General features: G+C 36.7%; 1 protein-coding gene across 1 annotated transcript; it reads right to left on the bottom strand.

Annotated features, from left to right (window-relative positions):
• Window positions 1-11,705: 11,705 nt before the first annotated feature.
• Window positions 11,706-15,043, bottom strand: LOC128557571 (uncharacterized). The gene is made up of 2 exons (XM_053545058.1): window positions 14,856-15,043; window positions 11,706-13,616 (listed from the first exon to the last, which is right to left on the bottom strand). The coding sequence occupies exons 1-2, from the start codon at window positions 14,997-14,999 to the stop codon at window positions 12,732-12,734; spliced, it is 1,029 nt and encodes a 342-aa protein (XP_053401033.1). The 5' UTR covers window positions 15,000-15,043; the 3' UTR covers window positions 11,706-12,731.
• Window positions 15,044-17,234: the final 2,191 nt, after the last annotated feature.

Here is a 17,234-nt window from a genome sequence, read left to right as displayed (position 1 = left end):
TGACAAATTAGCTTGTCTTTGCGACCAGCACCGTGCAGGCTGATGATTATGGCATGCAGTGTTCGCTACTCAGTAGGTAAATTTTCAGTGAATACCAATTTAAAAAGAAAGTGGCACTGCCCAACTTGAATTATGGGCCAGTTCATTTTAGAAATTTGGCAGGGTAAAGGTTAAAGAAATTGAAGTATCGCCGACTCGAAATAAATGCTTATGTAGTTCCAGTAATGTTAGTGGAAAGCCTTCAGACACAGTCGATACTCAAATGTCATACGTTCTCAGTTTTTTGTTGTTGTTTTATTTTTCAGGCCAATTTGGGGCCGAAATGGGCCCCAATCCCAATGGTAAAAATATGTTTTTCCCAAATTGAAAGTGAAAATTCCCAAAGTTAAAAAGAAAAGTTTTTTTTTTCTTTTTCTTTTTTTTTTTTACTTTTTCAACCCCAACACTGTACCTATGAAACCTTAAACATTTGAAAAAACAACAGTATGCAAAATAAATGCATTTATAGCCATTTTGTTTTTAAATGTAACATTATATTACAAAAATTATGACTTTAAACAATTCCCGATTTAGAAGTTTTATGCGCATTTTTCCCTATTTGAAAGACCTCGGCCCCATTCCCAAATCAGTGGAAAAAAACAACACAGGACTTCTCAGAATCTTGTGTATGCAAGGTGTAAGCGACACTTACTGAACGAATGTTACTTACTACAGGAGGAGCGGAGGCTTGAACCTCCGATCCATGGTTTAATACCCAAAATGTGTTACTTTCAAGTAGACTCAAATTATGAAACCTTGCATGAGGTCCATTTTCTCTGTATCAATCGAGTGAAAAGGTTAAGGCTTAAAACCTGCCTTTTTGTTGGTAGAATTTTCTTGAGTATTGATGATCATAATACTGTAACATTCAAATTCTACCCGGTAGAAAAGAGTTTGACAAGAAAAAGAAAAAATATCAAGTTTAAATATGTCAAACTGAGACACCATATACTTTTGATTTAAAGGACACAAAGCACTGCAGTTTTATAATGTTTGTTTGTTTGTCTGTCTGTTTGTTTGTTTACGTGTCGTTTTTCAACAGTATTCCAGGTATATAACGGCGGGCAAGAGTCAGTTTAGAACATCCCAGCAGTATGAAGTTCCTGTTGCGTCAGGATGTCCCACAAGTTGGAGTCTTATCCCCTACACTCTTCTTGCTTTTCATCAATGATCTGGTGTCTGAACTACCGAAAGGAGTTAAGGCTGCTCTCTACGCTGACGATCTGGTGTTATGGTGCAAGGAAAAACATGCCACTACAGCCGCATACAGAATGCAAGAAGCCATCAACAAGATTTCGGCTTGGGCTAAAGATTGGTGTGTATCGGTCAATACAGAGAAATCGTCCACCACACTATTCTTCCTGTCGTCAAAGCAGAGGGCGGGTAAAATCAAGATGGGAAATACTTCGCTGATTGAAGCAGACGAGGCGAAAAAAATTGGAGTGACCTTTGACAAACGGCTAACCTGAAAGCCCCACATTAGCCAAGCAGAAGGGAAGGCCCGTAGGAAGCTTTCCATGATGCGCAAACATACTGGAACAACATGGGGAGCAAATGAGCAAATACTCAAGACAGTATATCAGGGAACAGTGAGACCCCATTTAGAGTATAGCTCAACTGCCTGGTCCACTACTGCCAAAACTAACCAACAGGCTTTAGACAAGGTTCAGAACTAAGCATTGCGGATCAAGACAGGTGCTACAAAGTCTACACCAATCTCCTTTATGGAGAAGCTAACAGGCACACGTACAACCGTTATAAGACAGAAGACATGCAAAGGTTCTGCTTCAAGCAGAGAAATTCAGGTCTTTTCAAGACCATCCCATGAAAGCCAAGGCAAAGAAACTCAACCGAGAGTTCAAAACTGAGCTGAACATACCAACGACTCCCCTAGGTAGTGAAGACATTATAAACCCACTAGCGAATGATCTGTCCTCAGTGACTATGAGACTTGCTGTTCCTCGTCTTGACCGCGGGAAGCAAGAGGATGAAGGCCTTCGGAAGAGCCTCACACTTGCTATGATCAATGAAGACTATCCTCCGGAATCATGGACGCATGTCTATACAGACGGATCAGCCACATGCGCCGTCAAAGATGGAGGAGCAGGAGTTTTCATTCAATACCCATCTGGCAAGAGAGAAACACTACATGCAGCCACAGGAAAACACTGCAGCAATTACAAGGCAGAGACTGAAGCACTCATGAAGGCCGTCTCAATGGTTGAAGACTCGGCAGAAGAAAGCTTCTCAGTCGTCTTTCTCACAGATGCACTGTCTGTCATGGAGGCTCTGATCAACAATAAAGCTCCGCAGCTAGCCAGGACAATGCAGAGCCTGAGTATAACCTGCAAAGTAGCACTTCAGTGGATTCCATCCCATTGTGGACTTGCAGCCAATGAAGAGGCAGAGACAAACTGGCTAAGCTAGGAGCTCAGTCAGAGCAACCAACAGAACCTGTGAGTTACAAGGAGAAAGCCACCATCATCAAGGCACTAACGAGACCAAGGATGGAGGAAGATGCTTTTCATCTCCTTGATCGGTCTGAACAAGTGATGATGGTCAGGCTCCGACAACAACAAGCTCAATGCTCACAGGTACAAGAAATACAGATTGGCCCCATCGCCAACTTGTCCATGTGGTGAAGAAGATCAGACTGCGGATCATATACTTCAGAGATGTAAAAGGCATTACCAGGAGCGAGCTGCGACTTGGCCGGCCGATAAATACCTCAATCCACCAGAAACTGTATGCATTGAGGATCTGCGGCAAACTACAAGTTTCATCGAGGCTACTGGTCTGACAGTGTAGTTGCGAACGACAAGAAGAAGAAGAACGGCGAGCAGTTAACCTAACCAGTGTTCCTGGATTCTGTACCAGTACAAACCTGTTCTCCGCAAATAACCGCAATTTCCCCACCTAATTAAATAGATCGACTTTCAAAGCTGAAAAGAACAACAACATATGCGATGTTGTGTGAAGGGAGAATAACTGACATTGCCAACATTTTCGTTGCAACTGAACTAAAGTAAGAAAATTGGGAAACGTTGCAATACAGTTATAGTGAGATGCGAGAAAACTGGGATATATTGCAACAGAGTTATAGTGAGAAAACTGGGAAATATTGCAACAGAGTTATAGTGAGACAACTGGGAAACGTTGAAATAGAGTTATAGTGAGAAAGCTGGGAATTATTGCAACAGAGTCATAGTGAGAAAACTTGGAAACGTTGCAATAGAGTTATAGTGAGAAAACTTGGAAACGTTGCAGTAGAGTTATAGTGAGAAAGCTGGGAAACGTTGCAAAAGAGTTAAAGTGAGAAAACTTGGAAACGTTGCAGTAGAGTTATAGTGAAAAAGCTAGGAAACGTTGCAATAGAGTTATAGTGAGAAAACTGGGAATCATTGCAATAGAGTTATGGTGAGAAAACCTGGAAACGTTGCAATAGAGTTATAGTGAGAAAGCTGGGAAACGTTGCAAAAGAATTATATTAAGAAAGCTGGGAAACTTTGCAGTAGAATTATCGTAAGAAAGCTGGGAATCATTGCAATAGTGTTATGGTGAGAAAACCTGGAAACGTTGCAACAGAGTTATAGTGAGAAAGCTGTGAAACTTTGCAACAGAGTTATAGTGAGAAAACTTGGAACGTTGCAATAGAGTTATAGTGAGAAAACTTGGAAACGTAGGCAATAGAGTTATAGTGAGAAAGCTGGGAAACGTTGCAATAGAATTATAGTGAGAAAACTGGGAAACGTTGCAACAGAGTTATAGTGAGAAAACTGGGAAACGTTGCAATAGAGTTATAGAGAGAAAACTGGGAAAAAATGCAAACAGAGTTATAGTGAGAAAACTGGGAAACCTTGGAACAGAGTTATAGTGAGAAAACTGGGAAAACGTTTTAAGTTAGTGTGAAAAAAATCGACTAACGTTACAAATGAGTTATATTTGGTGAGAAAATTGGAAACTGTGTACTGGTATGAAATACACCTTGAGAGATAAAAATACGTCCTTACAAGTTTATCGTTATATTACGAACCTGAGAAGGACTTGGTTCGAGATACAAGGATGTTATTATAGCAACGGCACCTCCCTAGTAGACAAATAGATTAGCTTATATAAATAATTCTTGTTAACTTTTCTCATAGACACCATTTCGTCTAGGCTTTTCAACTTTTGATATATAGATCTATAGTGTTCAAATTTGCCTATCAGCTAGATCTATGAGACCGTAGGAAAAAAAAGTATCTTACCTCCGCTGATTTTCGTTTGACATGTGATTATTATAACCTATTACTAATATATGCTACACATAAATCAAGTACATGTAGGATCTTTACACTATCTATAGTTATTACTATGATTACATATGTATAAAATAAGATATATACACGTTACAAACGTATTATAAATACACGCTTTTTCTTGGGACAGTCCAGTTCCTTGATATATTTGCTGCGCTTCTAAGTTTAATAGGCCTATAACTAGTCACTGCCATGTAAAAGACTGCTTAAAGTGTGTTTATATATAATACAGCTCTACAAAATGAGTTCGCGCTTGCACGCATGTAGTGTAAATATTCGGGAAACCTGGCATGTGTTATTATGTAACTAACGTGTTCAATACTACTTTCGATTTCACATTTTAACATATTTTGTTGTGTCCGAACTGCTCAGTTAAAACGTTATCAGAAATCAAATACTTTAAATAGGGCAAAATAAAATGCATTCGATATTTGAGATTATTACATACCTAAAATTATTTTCCATTGGGTTTCAATGGACAACAGTCGTGCAATATTTTCCATATCATGGGAACGCTTTCATATCGGACGTGGAATGCATTCTTAACGTTGTAATGGATAGAATCGCGTGACGTCCATGGCGTCCACGAGCACGTTGCGACAAGTTGACGTCATGTTCGCGGAAAATATTCCCGCGCGTCAGTTTCATTTGTTTATTACATTTTCGGAGAAACTCTTTTCATATTTTCCTGTCTTTCGTTATAGAACGATAATTTAGACATAAAAAATAATTATTTGATAGTGGGTAGGAAATAAAAAGGTTATCAACTTTTATGTAAATATATGCACTCGTTCCTTCGCGGATAATATTGCGCTCCTAAAGTCGCGCAATATTACCGCTGCAGAACTCGTGCATATATCCACATACAAAGTTAATAACCTATATTAAATAAACATGTAAACAAAATAAGTCACTGATAATACACTAATGTAGTTACGTTTACTTACTAAGTTACTCACGGCAGGTGATAAATCCTTCCCTTAAAATCAAGTTAATATCTCATGTACGTGCAATTGCAAGTCCATAATGCAAAATATATGAAGAACTGTTGCCTTTAAATTCAAGAAATCATGATTAAAATCAAGACTTTGCAGAATTTGAAGGAGTGTTTGTCTTTACAATTGAATTGTTTGACCGTGAACTACATCCTGTTCGTAGAATACAGTACATATAAACCGAAACCAACTGAGTGGGGATTTCCGATTTCTCACGAAAATGGCTATTTTTAGAAATATGTACGTTATTACAATATTCCCCTAACATACCCATCTCTACTAGCAAATACTAAAACCATATTCACTTAATATCATTTATTAATTAATAAATTGCGAGCAAGCTTTGGACACTGCTGTGTGCACAATTATTACATATCATATCATACATATCATCGATATCCTCATCAAACATCCTGACAAAATATTTTATTCAATACTATCCGAACAAACATTTTACTTCTAAATTGAAATATAATACTGTGTACTCAATCACAAGTATTAATGCTCATAATAATGATAACCATCCTAAATGATCTGGTAAAAATGAACAAATTAAAAAATAATGTCTGTCCTACAGCACACATGTAATGCCCACCGCTGAATGACAATTATTCTAGCGTGGTCACCTATCTAACCTGCACTAGTCACATGACTAACAAAACAAGTAGAGACTGACCAATCGGGGGAAATTATTTTCCAACTAATTCATTGCATTCAAATGTTGGAAAATTCATTTCCCTTAACCTACCCATCTCTACTAGTAAATACTAAAACCATATTCACTTAATATCATTTATTAATTAATAAATTGGACACTGCTGAATATAAAGAACGGGATAATCTAGGAATTTGTACATTTAAACCAGACCACTGAACATCAAAATGTCTGTCATACTAAGATAAATTAAAGACCCAAGGATTTTGACACAAGAAGCCTTTCATTAATAGAGTCCTTAATGTAACCATCTTTGGCATTTTCACTTCTCCATCTACCAAGTCTTTTGAACAATCTATCTTTAACTCCATTATCGGCGGCAGAAGTTGCACCTCTAGAACGCAAGGAGTGAAAACCATACTTTGAAATATCCTCAACATGAGGCGAAAAAGCTTCTATAAATAATTCCCTCAATGTTGTATAAGATAAATGTGAATCAAAATTTCTTAAATGATACAAATTGTCCTTAAATACAACTCTGCAAAAAATAAAATGGTCAGTATCTCCAGGAATGTTAATCCATGACAAATATTTTTCTAAATTAACAACTGGACATAATTCAGTACCTGTCCTGGCTATAACATCCCAAGCCCCATTTCTATATTGATCAGTTTTGCTAGATTCTATGAAAATACTTAGATGTGAACTGTCATCACAATGTCAGACTTTTTAATACTTAATAACTCTGAACTTCTTAAAAATCCTGCATAAGCTATTAGACATGCTATAATAGTTCTCTGATTCTTAAGATTACCAAACTGAAATAAACGTTTATACATATCATGTAGCATCTTAATAGTTACTGGTTCTTTTTTCACAGTAGATTTAGACAATTTCCTCTTTGCTGCTTCTAGCACATTTTTCACCAAAGTTGAATCTGTTGGTGACTTTAAACCATATAATTCATGTACATATATTTAGCACTATAAAATGTTTTTAAAACTGGACTTGGTGAATTAGCACTTTGCACAATAGAACACAAATATAATGAAAACACAAAAGTTTTTGCCGGCAAGATGTCATCTTCTCCTACGGAATTACTTGACGCCCAAAGTCTCCATCTCTGAAAAGCGTTTATGTAAGATTTTGTGGTAGAGTTCCCTCGGGCTGAAGCCAGTAGTTCCGGGATCAAGGGCACCTTCTCGGACAACACTTGAGGCAGTTCATCAATCTCATCTGAGAAGCACTGAAAAAACATATGTAAAAAAAATATAACTAATTAATATAACAATCAATGAAATAAAAAGCATGATTTTTAAACCAATCTCTAATCTTATAATAATTATATTCTATTGACTTATCAGCCAAGACAAGCATCATGCAATCTTTGTCAGCAATTTTAATGGCAGCCATGCCATATCAAGACTTTTTATGTTATAGCACAGTTATTATTAATTATTATTATTATTTTTTTTAAAGCAATTTCTCTAAATCTCACATATTCTAATGGCTTGTCAGCCATGACGAGCATCATGCAACATTCGTCAGCAATTATAACGGCAACCACGCCATATCAAGACTGTATACATAACACAGTTTAATCTTTCATTTACTATCAGTAAATCTGACATTAGTCTAATACAAATACAACTTCTAAAATACAACAACAAGAGGCCAGTAAGGTGCTGATTTCCACAATGGTACTACTAAAATTCCACTTGCTTTATCATGTGACATTTTACAAAAAAACCTAGAAATCAAATTTACTGGCGGAACAAATAACCCAAATTTGCCTTTCCAATTTTTTACATCTCCCCGTGATTGTAATGGAGTGCCCTGATCGCTAATAGCAAGAGGCCCGCCAGGTGTAACTGGAGAACGTTTAACCTTAGCTTCCTTCTGTGACGCCGCCTGTTTTCTCTTTCGGAAAGCTCGATTTTCCGCTTTATTGATTCGAGACTCATCTTCGCTGTCACTTGCGGTTGGGTTCGCTTCATATAACTTAACAGTATTCCAACCTCCTTCCGAGGTGTCAGCTATACGAATCAGTTTATTCCTCTTTTTCAGTTTATCGCAACACTCTTTGGTAAGTTCTTCAGCATAAGTTAACTTATTGTTAGAAATTGCCCATGCAACTTGTGTACAATCCTGCTCAATATCGGAATTAAAATTGTACTGCGCCTTATTTCCTTCACGCTTCCAAGAAAGTTCTTTCTCTTTCAACTTGTTAACTTCCGATTTCACTGAATTATTATTATGAACGACCCCCCCCCCCCCCCCCCCCCCCCCACGCCCCGGTCATTATTCTATAGAAAATGCGACTCCTTTCCTGTAAAATATTGACTCCCCTAATAAAAAACTGACTCCCTTTGAAAACTCTATAGAATAACGACCTCCCGGTCATTATTCTATAGAAAAACTGACCCCTCCAAGTAAAATACTGACTCCCTAAAGATGACTCCCTTCGAATCTCATAGAATAACGACCCCGGTTATTATTCTATAGAAAAGGTGACTCCTTCCATGTAAAATACTCACTGCCGAAATTACTACATTCGAACTCTCATACAATATCGATTCCCGGACATTATTCTTTTTAAAAATGTTACTCTTTCCGTGTAAAACACCGGCTTCTAAAAAGACTTTCGACGATAATATCTATTAAAATGTGATCCCCACCAAACCTAACGGACAATTTTACTAGATCTGCCAATAGTTAACATTTTGATTGTACTACTACTACTGGTGCCGCTACTTCTATTGCTATTACTACATGTACTTCTTCTTCTACTACTACTACTACTACTTCTACTACTACTACTACTACAACTGCTACTACTGATACTACTATACCTGCTTTGACTAATACGTCTTGTACATCTACCTCTTCTTCTCCTGCTGCTGTTGTTGCTGTCACTTATTCCTCTGCTGCTGCTGCTGCAACTGCCACTACCAATGCCACTACTACTACTACTACTACTACTACTACTTTCTGTTGTTGCCGCTACCGTACTTTACTGCCACTGCTAAGTATTGCAACTTCTATTAATACTAAGTTCTATGCTAGCAGTTTCTTGTGCAGTTTTCTTCTGAAGAATTACTTCATACCGAAGTTTGCAGGGATTATTGACACTTGTGTGTTTTGTGAACGTATTGTGAATTGTTATTTTCCTGAAAAAAAATGTATACACCAAGATACAGCGTCTAGAAATAGAATCCCTTTTTCCGTTGCGGAATGCTCTGATTTCTGTGTCAAGTGAGACGGACGGACGGACGGACAAGGGCAAATCTATATGCCCCCCTCTCCCGAGTGGGGGCATAAAATGCAGCAATTAGGCCTTAGATACACGAGTTATCACTAAATCTGACAAAAAGACCGGGGGTCGTTTTTTTTATGGGAGTCAATATTCTTCGTGAGGTTCAGTTTACTTCACGTGGGGGAGTCATAGTACTATGATCTGGAGGTCATAATACTATGACCGGGGGATCACTTTTTCTATAGAATAATGACCGGGGGTCATTATTCTATGGGGGTCGAAATACTTAATTACACCTGCGTTGTTATATAACAAGTAGGCGGAACTTTTGATAAAACCACATTTGTACGGATAAAGATAAAACTGCTCTTCATGATAAATCGTGAATAGATTACATTTTGTGTATAAAACTTAGCATTTTATAAAATCTCAATGGCCAAATGATCATGATCGCTGACTTCGATTATCTATTCCCTCATCCCTAACATATATGGGTTTGAACCCTGCTTAGATAGTCATGGCAGGCAGTCATCAAGCTGACTTGATGGCTAGAAATTCGTAGCGGAAATCGGTCCGTGCAAAAAAAAATAATGCCTTGATGGGCACCTGAGGTCTTCGCCCATTTAGCAGGTTAGTCATCATATGACCTACATTGTGTTAGTGTTACTACAAAAAAAGAAGACAATATACTTCACTTTAAACAAGAATATTGCATTGAATATATATGCACCTTTTTACTAAACCCAATCTTACTAAAGTACATCTCCAATTCATGCCCAAGTACTTTAGTCAGATTGGTACTAAACCTAACGATAGAAGTGTGAGTCAAAGTATCAAATCAAAACCATAAACACATTAAGAAGGTATTTTATGTCACAAAGACATATGTCCCCCACCCCCTATGTATACAATTAGTTCTGACGGACATTGTGTGCAGCGGAACGTTTCGGCGATATGCACATAAAGGTTTGGCACTGACCACTCCTTTGAAGTTTCGTTGAAATCTGTCCAGCAGTTTAATCTGTGAAAGCCGGGCAAGATTTTTTTCTATTTTTAGCTCTGGTAGCAGTTTGGTGCAGCGAAGCAGAACGTGTCGGCAATATGCACTATTAGGCTTAATACTGATCACATGAAGATTCGTTGAAATCCGGAAGGTAGTTTGACCCGAGAAAGCCGGGCAAGATTTTTCTATTTTTAGCTCTTGTGGCCCTTCTGTGCAGCAAAGCAGAATGTGCCGACAATTTGCACAACTATGCTTGGCACTGATCACTTATGTAAAGTTTCGTTGAAATCCGGCCAGCAGCTTGACCTGTGAAAGCCGGACAAGCTTAATGCGGACAGATACACAAACGGCGAAGCAAAAACAGTATGTCTACCCCACCTATGAGGGATACATAATTCTAAGGCACATTAAATACTTCAACACGAAAACAATAACATTTATATTCGTTATCATTAACTTACCGAAAAGATTTTTTCAGGGAAAAGACAACGGAAAATACGTACAAGTAAAGTTGTTGTTCAAACACAATAACCTCAGAATATGGGGTGGGGGCTGGAGGTTAACCGGTCGCGAAACATTAACGAATAACGATCAGTTTTCTAATTCAAATGTATAAGAATAACAGGAACCTTATAGCCTATAGGTGAATAAATCATCGGTGTGAAGTAACGTTGGCAGTACAGTACTAGAAGCAGTTAACTGTACTCTCAAATTCACATCGGTGAATAAATCAGGGTTGTAGGCGAATGCGACAAGCTATGATGATTTTATCCATTTATGTATGACAAAGTAAAACCGGAACTCAATCGCATATATCCTCAATTGTGTACAGTATAAATGTCAGGACAATATTCGGCAAAAAAAATTTGGGGCGCATTCCACCTTAATTAAGTACACTTTTTTGGACAAATAAAGTCAAACTACCAAAATGTCGAATGAAATGAAGACATTAGAAGTGTGCAGCAAAATCTTTTTAAAACCAAACAAATGCAAGGCAAAATTATGTGAAATTAAGTTTCATTGTGAGAAAGGTTCAAAGTCTTCCAAAACCAAAGTGCTAGTAAAATACAAACACTTTGTCCATGGAAATAAAAAGGTAATGCATGCACCTCACCCCCCGCCCCCCCCCCCCCCCCACAAACTCCCCACCTACACACACCGCCCATTCATGTTTATAAAGTAACCTTATTCTCCTAATTTTCAATAAATACTTTTCAAAGCATCTGTAAATGTTGCCTAAATTTAGAAACTTAATGGTAAAATATAGACTTTGTTTATTATCCATATTTCATTTGCACATCGTTATACAGTCACTTTTCATTGGGATCTTGCAAATTGCACGGCTTTGATGCTATTAGCCTGTTGCATATAGTTTTCGAACAGTATCATTTCACCTAAGATATGATGGTCATACAATTTCAAGATTACGGAAGTACCTTTAATAGGGCAGATAATGTGAAATAACTAGTCTGAACAAATAATACAAGACAATTTAACTGTTAAATAGTGTTGTGTGAACGTTTATGCCTTTATCATGTTTTAAATATAAAAATGGTGATTTTTGTTGACGTGTAAAATAGAATAATATCTATGTTTCAAAGAGACATGCTTCCAAATTTATGTAAATTTGATTTGTTTCACTTTTTAAAAAATTTAAGTATGAGTTCATATTTTAGTACTTGTAATTGTAAATATTCTTTTTAATATGAAAACGCTGTAGTAAGTAAAATCAAATCTATAGAATCACTTACTAGTATTCAGTGTTAGTAGCTCAATATGATATTTGGAAAACAGGTGACATTTAGATCATATTTAATCCGTAGCATGCTGTACACGATTGAGTCTGTCTTTGCGACCTGTGTAGATCATGCTGTGCAGTCAGTATCTTTTTGGTAAGCACCCCTTTTAACAGTTAATGGTATGTCCAATTTGAAAAACGGATAAGTTCGATAGAAAATTTAGCAAGGTAAGGTTTAAAAGACATAAGCCAACGCGGCATTGATTTATGACAGTTGATTTTGATATAAGATGCTACATTGGTTTCAATATTTTGCATGTTTGGTGTCTATCTGGTGACAAAGAAGTTTGTATGATTTCATGATTGATTTTGTTGTTCATGGCAGACGTTTTAATTTTTCTAATGCAGAATGTAATGGTGCAAGACCGCTTTCATCCTCTAAAACCTTTTTGGCACTGGCCTCCCTTCTCTTCTTCAAAAAGTCATCATACAATTTATCGTCTTTTGTCCTCCTATAGTTGTTACACACATTGTTAAGACTCGTTATATCATAATATAAATCCTCTACCGAAACATGTTCCTGCTGCTCAAATAATGAAAACAGACATTTACACAATATTACTTTTTGTTGTTCTGAAGTGTCTAAATAGCTTCTACGAAAACTCATATGGTAGACATTGCACGATGGCAATACCGGGTGGGGTAAATCTCCGTTTCGCGCACATTCATATATATCCTTGATCACATCTAAAAGGCATATATGCGCTCCTCTGTTTGGTGCTTGACACCTCTTATATGATTTAGAACTACACACTTTGCCTCATATGATTTAACGTACTCTATGTTGCCGTAAACCTGGAAGGCTTTCCCAATAAATTTCAAAACACAAAATGCCAGTTTATGTTCCTTTGAGGTATCTTTTAAATGTTTTAGTTCTGAGTGACACGTTGAGATTCTCCAATCTAAATTATTTAAACGTGGAAAATAGGGGAAAAGAAAATATTTGTTGTTTTCTTCAAGTACTACTGCTTTCCCGTCGGCCTTCCGTTCTACTATCATTTTATTGTTCACTTCAAGAACAGGATTAAAATCAACTTTAATTTGTAACATATCTTCTGCGTATTGATCATGTGATCTATTTGGTAGTTTGATAGGTCTAAATGGATTACATACTGATCTTTCGATACTTGACCACACGAAAAAAAGGACCGTTTCCTGCTTGACATTTCCAGTTGAAATTGGTACGTCAGTAATCCTTAAATTACCAGTTTTCATATAAATTGTGCAGCACTGACAGCCGTGATCTGTACGCAAATTGCTTAATTGGCGAGTACACATATTTCTTTCACACTTTGCTCGTATGCCTTTTAGTACGGTGTTCATAAACGACAGTTTCATAGCGGTGTTCAAGTTCATGTATTTACCAGTTACTGACTGAGGATCAGTTACTTCATACATTATCTTCATTTTACCTTCTTCATCGCTTGGCACGAATATAAAATCGCCACATCCGGGCCATGACTTTATGACTACTAAGTAATCAAACTCGAGGTCCCATTCACACGACGCCAGTTCTGGTACCCATATTCTAGTATCTTCAGCCATGCTACCAATAAACTCCAGGCGATCGATCTATGAAAAAAGTACCAAATCATTATCAATAAATTGCATCAAGAAATTGTATGTTTTTTAAGCCCGTAATGAAATGCACATGAAAGTGTTGCGTCAAAATGCGATTCAAGTAACTATATTCATTGCTTGTTTTAGAGTTTCTAATCATTATATGAACGAACTTAAACCAAACTGGACTACTTACAAAGACTTGCTGAGACAGTTCCAAAGTATCTCAATGCACAAAATGCGATATATTTGGATAGTTTCTAAAAGTGTGCACTACCAGACTAACCAAAACTTTGTGAAGACTTCTACATAATCATTTAAAATGGAGTAAAGAATAAATTGTAGTGCAGAAATATCACCTGGGAATATTTTCATTTACTATGTATTATGTATGGAACGAGAAAAAGCATTACATTCGTACAAAAATTATTCAATAATGGCCTTTTTCATGATATTTCATGCTCACTCTGTCACCATTCACGAAAGAGAAAACACGTACAAAATGGCGTAGTTCGAACAATTCTTTCAGAAATGGGCACTCAAATTATAAAAAAGCACAATTATTCAGCGTTAACTAATATTTCTGACGGTAAAGATCAAAACTGAATCAAAACAACTGAATGATTTTTCACTGGATTTAAAATATTTTGAATAAAAACCAAGAACTGTATTTTCATCGGTAGGCATTTTACAGCTGAACGTGGAAGAGTATTTTTAGCTGTTCATTTCAGGTGTTCAAAAGATCGATATTCTGATTTTTATTTTTATAATTTTGATACTCTTGGAAAACAAACCATTTATTTTGTAGCAATGTACTGTAAAATATAAGCGCGATTCATTGATTTGAAACACGTCTCAATGTGTTTTATACCCGTATAAGCGCACGAAAAATAGCATTTATAAATGCAGTTCTTAAATAAATAGCTTAATGTAAATCTTAATGTCTTAATGAAAACAATGTACGTGTTCTTTAAGTTATTTAAAAAGACAAGATGATGAAAAGTAGCATTATTTCTGAGAAATAGAGATTTCAGGATTGTTTCATTACAACTGAAAGGGAATCTTATTAAAAGTATACGTACCGCTCTGAATCTTGTGAGGAATTCTTAGTGGTATAATTTAACACCTACTTCCCAGTAGTCGCTGATGGCTACCTTGGTAGAAACACCGATCTTCCCGGCGCAAGTAAGCTTGATTGTGATTTTGAGTGTCAGAAAAATATCTAGCAGTTGTAAATCCTGTACTTCTTACCTTTATCTCTGTATTGATACCATGCAGGGCTTCAACAAATCGTTGTCTGACCATTACATCAACAGCCTTTGCAATGTCTTGTATTTCCTCATTCTCCAAATTGACATGAATTTTCTCGTCCACTTCTTTACATAAATTCTCCATGGCTGCCTAAATTACAATGCTTAAATAAGTCTGTTTAAAATATAACTGCGTTATCACCGGCGTTTTGTTTGTTATCTGGTAAAAATACATAACATCAACTTCTTGACAAAACCATATTTGTACAGATAAAGATAAAACTTTTACATGATAAATCGTGAATAGATTGCATTTTGTGTATCAAAAAGGGGGCGTTTATAGGAAACTCCATGGCAAGTGGTTATGACCGCTGATTTCGAATATCTTTTCCCCCACCACTAACATTTTTTGACTTCGAGTGCTGTTCGGGTAGTCATGAGAGGTTGCGATCAAACCGGCTTGTGGATTGCTAGTGAGTCTAAAGTCTGTTCGTGCTTTAAATAATGTCTGAAGGTCACCTTGGGTCTTCACTCACCTCTAAAGCTGGTAAGTCACCATACGACTGCCTAACATTAACGAATATTGATGAATATACAGCAAAATATATTTGCATTAAATTTATTACACGCGTGCGCAATATAAATACGTCGGTTTACCTATTAAGGCGTAAAAATTGTTTGTTTCCGGTATCCCGACCTACCCTAATGTTTGGCCCGATCATAAATGCTTTTATGCCCTTGGAGAATACTTTTTCAATTTTTGAACAAAATGTTGAAAAAAACTTCACTTTTTATGCTTTAAACATGGTCAGGGATATTAGAAATCAACTTACTGATGCTCTAAAGGCGTAACCCCCTTATTTGTATTCATTTTTTTTTTACATAAAAGTAATTTCCGAAAAGTCTCAATTAATAAAAAAAGTCTATAAAAAATCCGACTTACCTACCTTAATTTTTTTTGAGCATGTTACCGGAAACAGATTTTTTTTAGGCCTAATCGATATACCAATTTAATTTTAGTATCATTTTGATACTTAAGGTCTGCACCATGTAAAAATCCTTATCAGGAAAACCATAGAAAAACGGTTTGTCGCATTGTTCGATCAATGTTTGTGGAGAGAGCCCATGTCAACACTTAATCAGTCATCTAATTCAAATGTACAAGAATTACATGTACCTTATAACTGAATAAATTAGGTTTGTAGGCGAATTTGTCAAGCTATGGCGAGCCTTTAAGTGCCCTTCTAGTGTTAAAGTCATTTATTGTATGCTTTTCAGTCGTTACAATACGTTTTTTTTTCGGCCAAATAAAGTTAAACTACCGTAATGTCGAATGAAATAATGATATTTGAAATATGCCACAAAAATATCTTTAAACCGCCTACCTAACAAGTGCAACGCAAATGTATATGAAATAGGGTTTCATTGTGAGAAAGGTTGTCCAAAAGCAACAAAATCTTTATCAATGGAAAGAAAATGTTAAACAATATAGAAAGCATGGAGTTTCTAAATAATAAGCGAACACTAAATATGGAGCCGATTTGGTATGGCCGCTATATGTAAGGGAGATAATTCCATAGTGCTACATCTTAGAATTGTAGGTGTAGTTTCCCTTATATATTTATTTAAACCGTGTCCATCTTCCAAAAAAATCGCAATTCAAAAAAAAAAATAAACAACAAAAAAACATACAAAAAAACAACAACAACAAAAAAAAAACTCTAGCTTGTCCATGCGCGTTTCTTAACTACAGTCCTTATATCATCAAACTATTCATAAGGATTGATCTTAGTAATAGGCAGTCATCTTTTAGTTTAAGGTCAGGTATCCTAAAAATAAAGGCCACCCGGGTCAAAAGTTGTAATGGTGCTGGTAACGCTTGATAGCAAGCTCCTTAATCTCACAATAATTATATTCTTAACTACTACCCCTTAACTATCACACCTGACATAAGGATTGACCTTAGAAAGGGGCAGACATTTTTTGGTGTAGGGCCAGATACTTCATGGACCAAAGTCACAGAGGTCAGGTTTTGTAATGGTATCAGATCCACGGAACGCTTCGCAATACCACATATGTATTTCATATCTTCCTTTTTACCCCCACTGATAACCTTAACCCACACTTAATTCTAACTCTCCCCATCACATCCGTTACCCTAGTTCTCCATCCCTTCAAAAAGTATTATTACACTTACGTCTATCGTTTCTTAGATTCTCTCATATGTTTATCTAAAAGCTCTTAACTAAAGGCCTTTTCACGAAGAGTTGGGAGTCACGGGTGAACTGTACTCTACTCTTTTATTGCGGGGCGGGGAGGGAGGCTTGGGCGGAGAGGGGAGAGTGCGAAGGGGGAGGGCGTATTGGTTCGATATGAAAGG

The sequence above is a fragment of the Mercenaria mercenaria genome, chromosome 6, assembly GCF_021730395.1.
Source record: "Mercenaria mercenaria strain notata chromosome 6, MADL_Memer_1, whole genome shotgun sequence".
NCBI classification, from domain to species: Eukaryota; Metazoa; Mollusca; class Bivalvia; order Venerida; family Veneridae; genus Mercenaria; species Mercenaria mercenaria.
The sequence above is the reverse complement of the archived record's forward strand: the minus strand, read 5'-3'. Positions and strand labels throughout refer to the sequence as shown.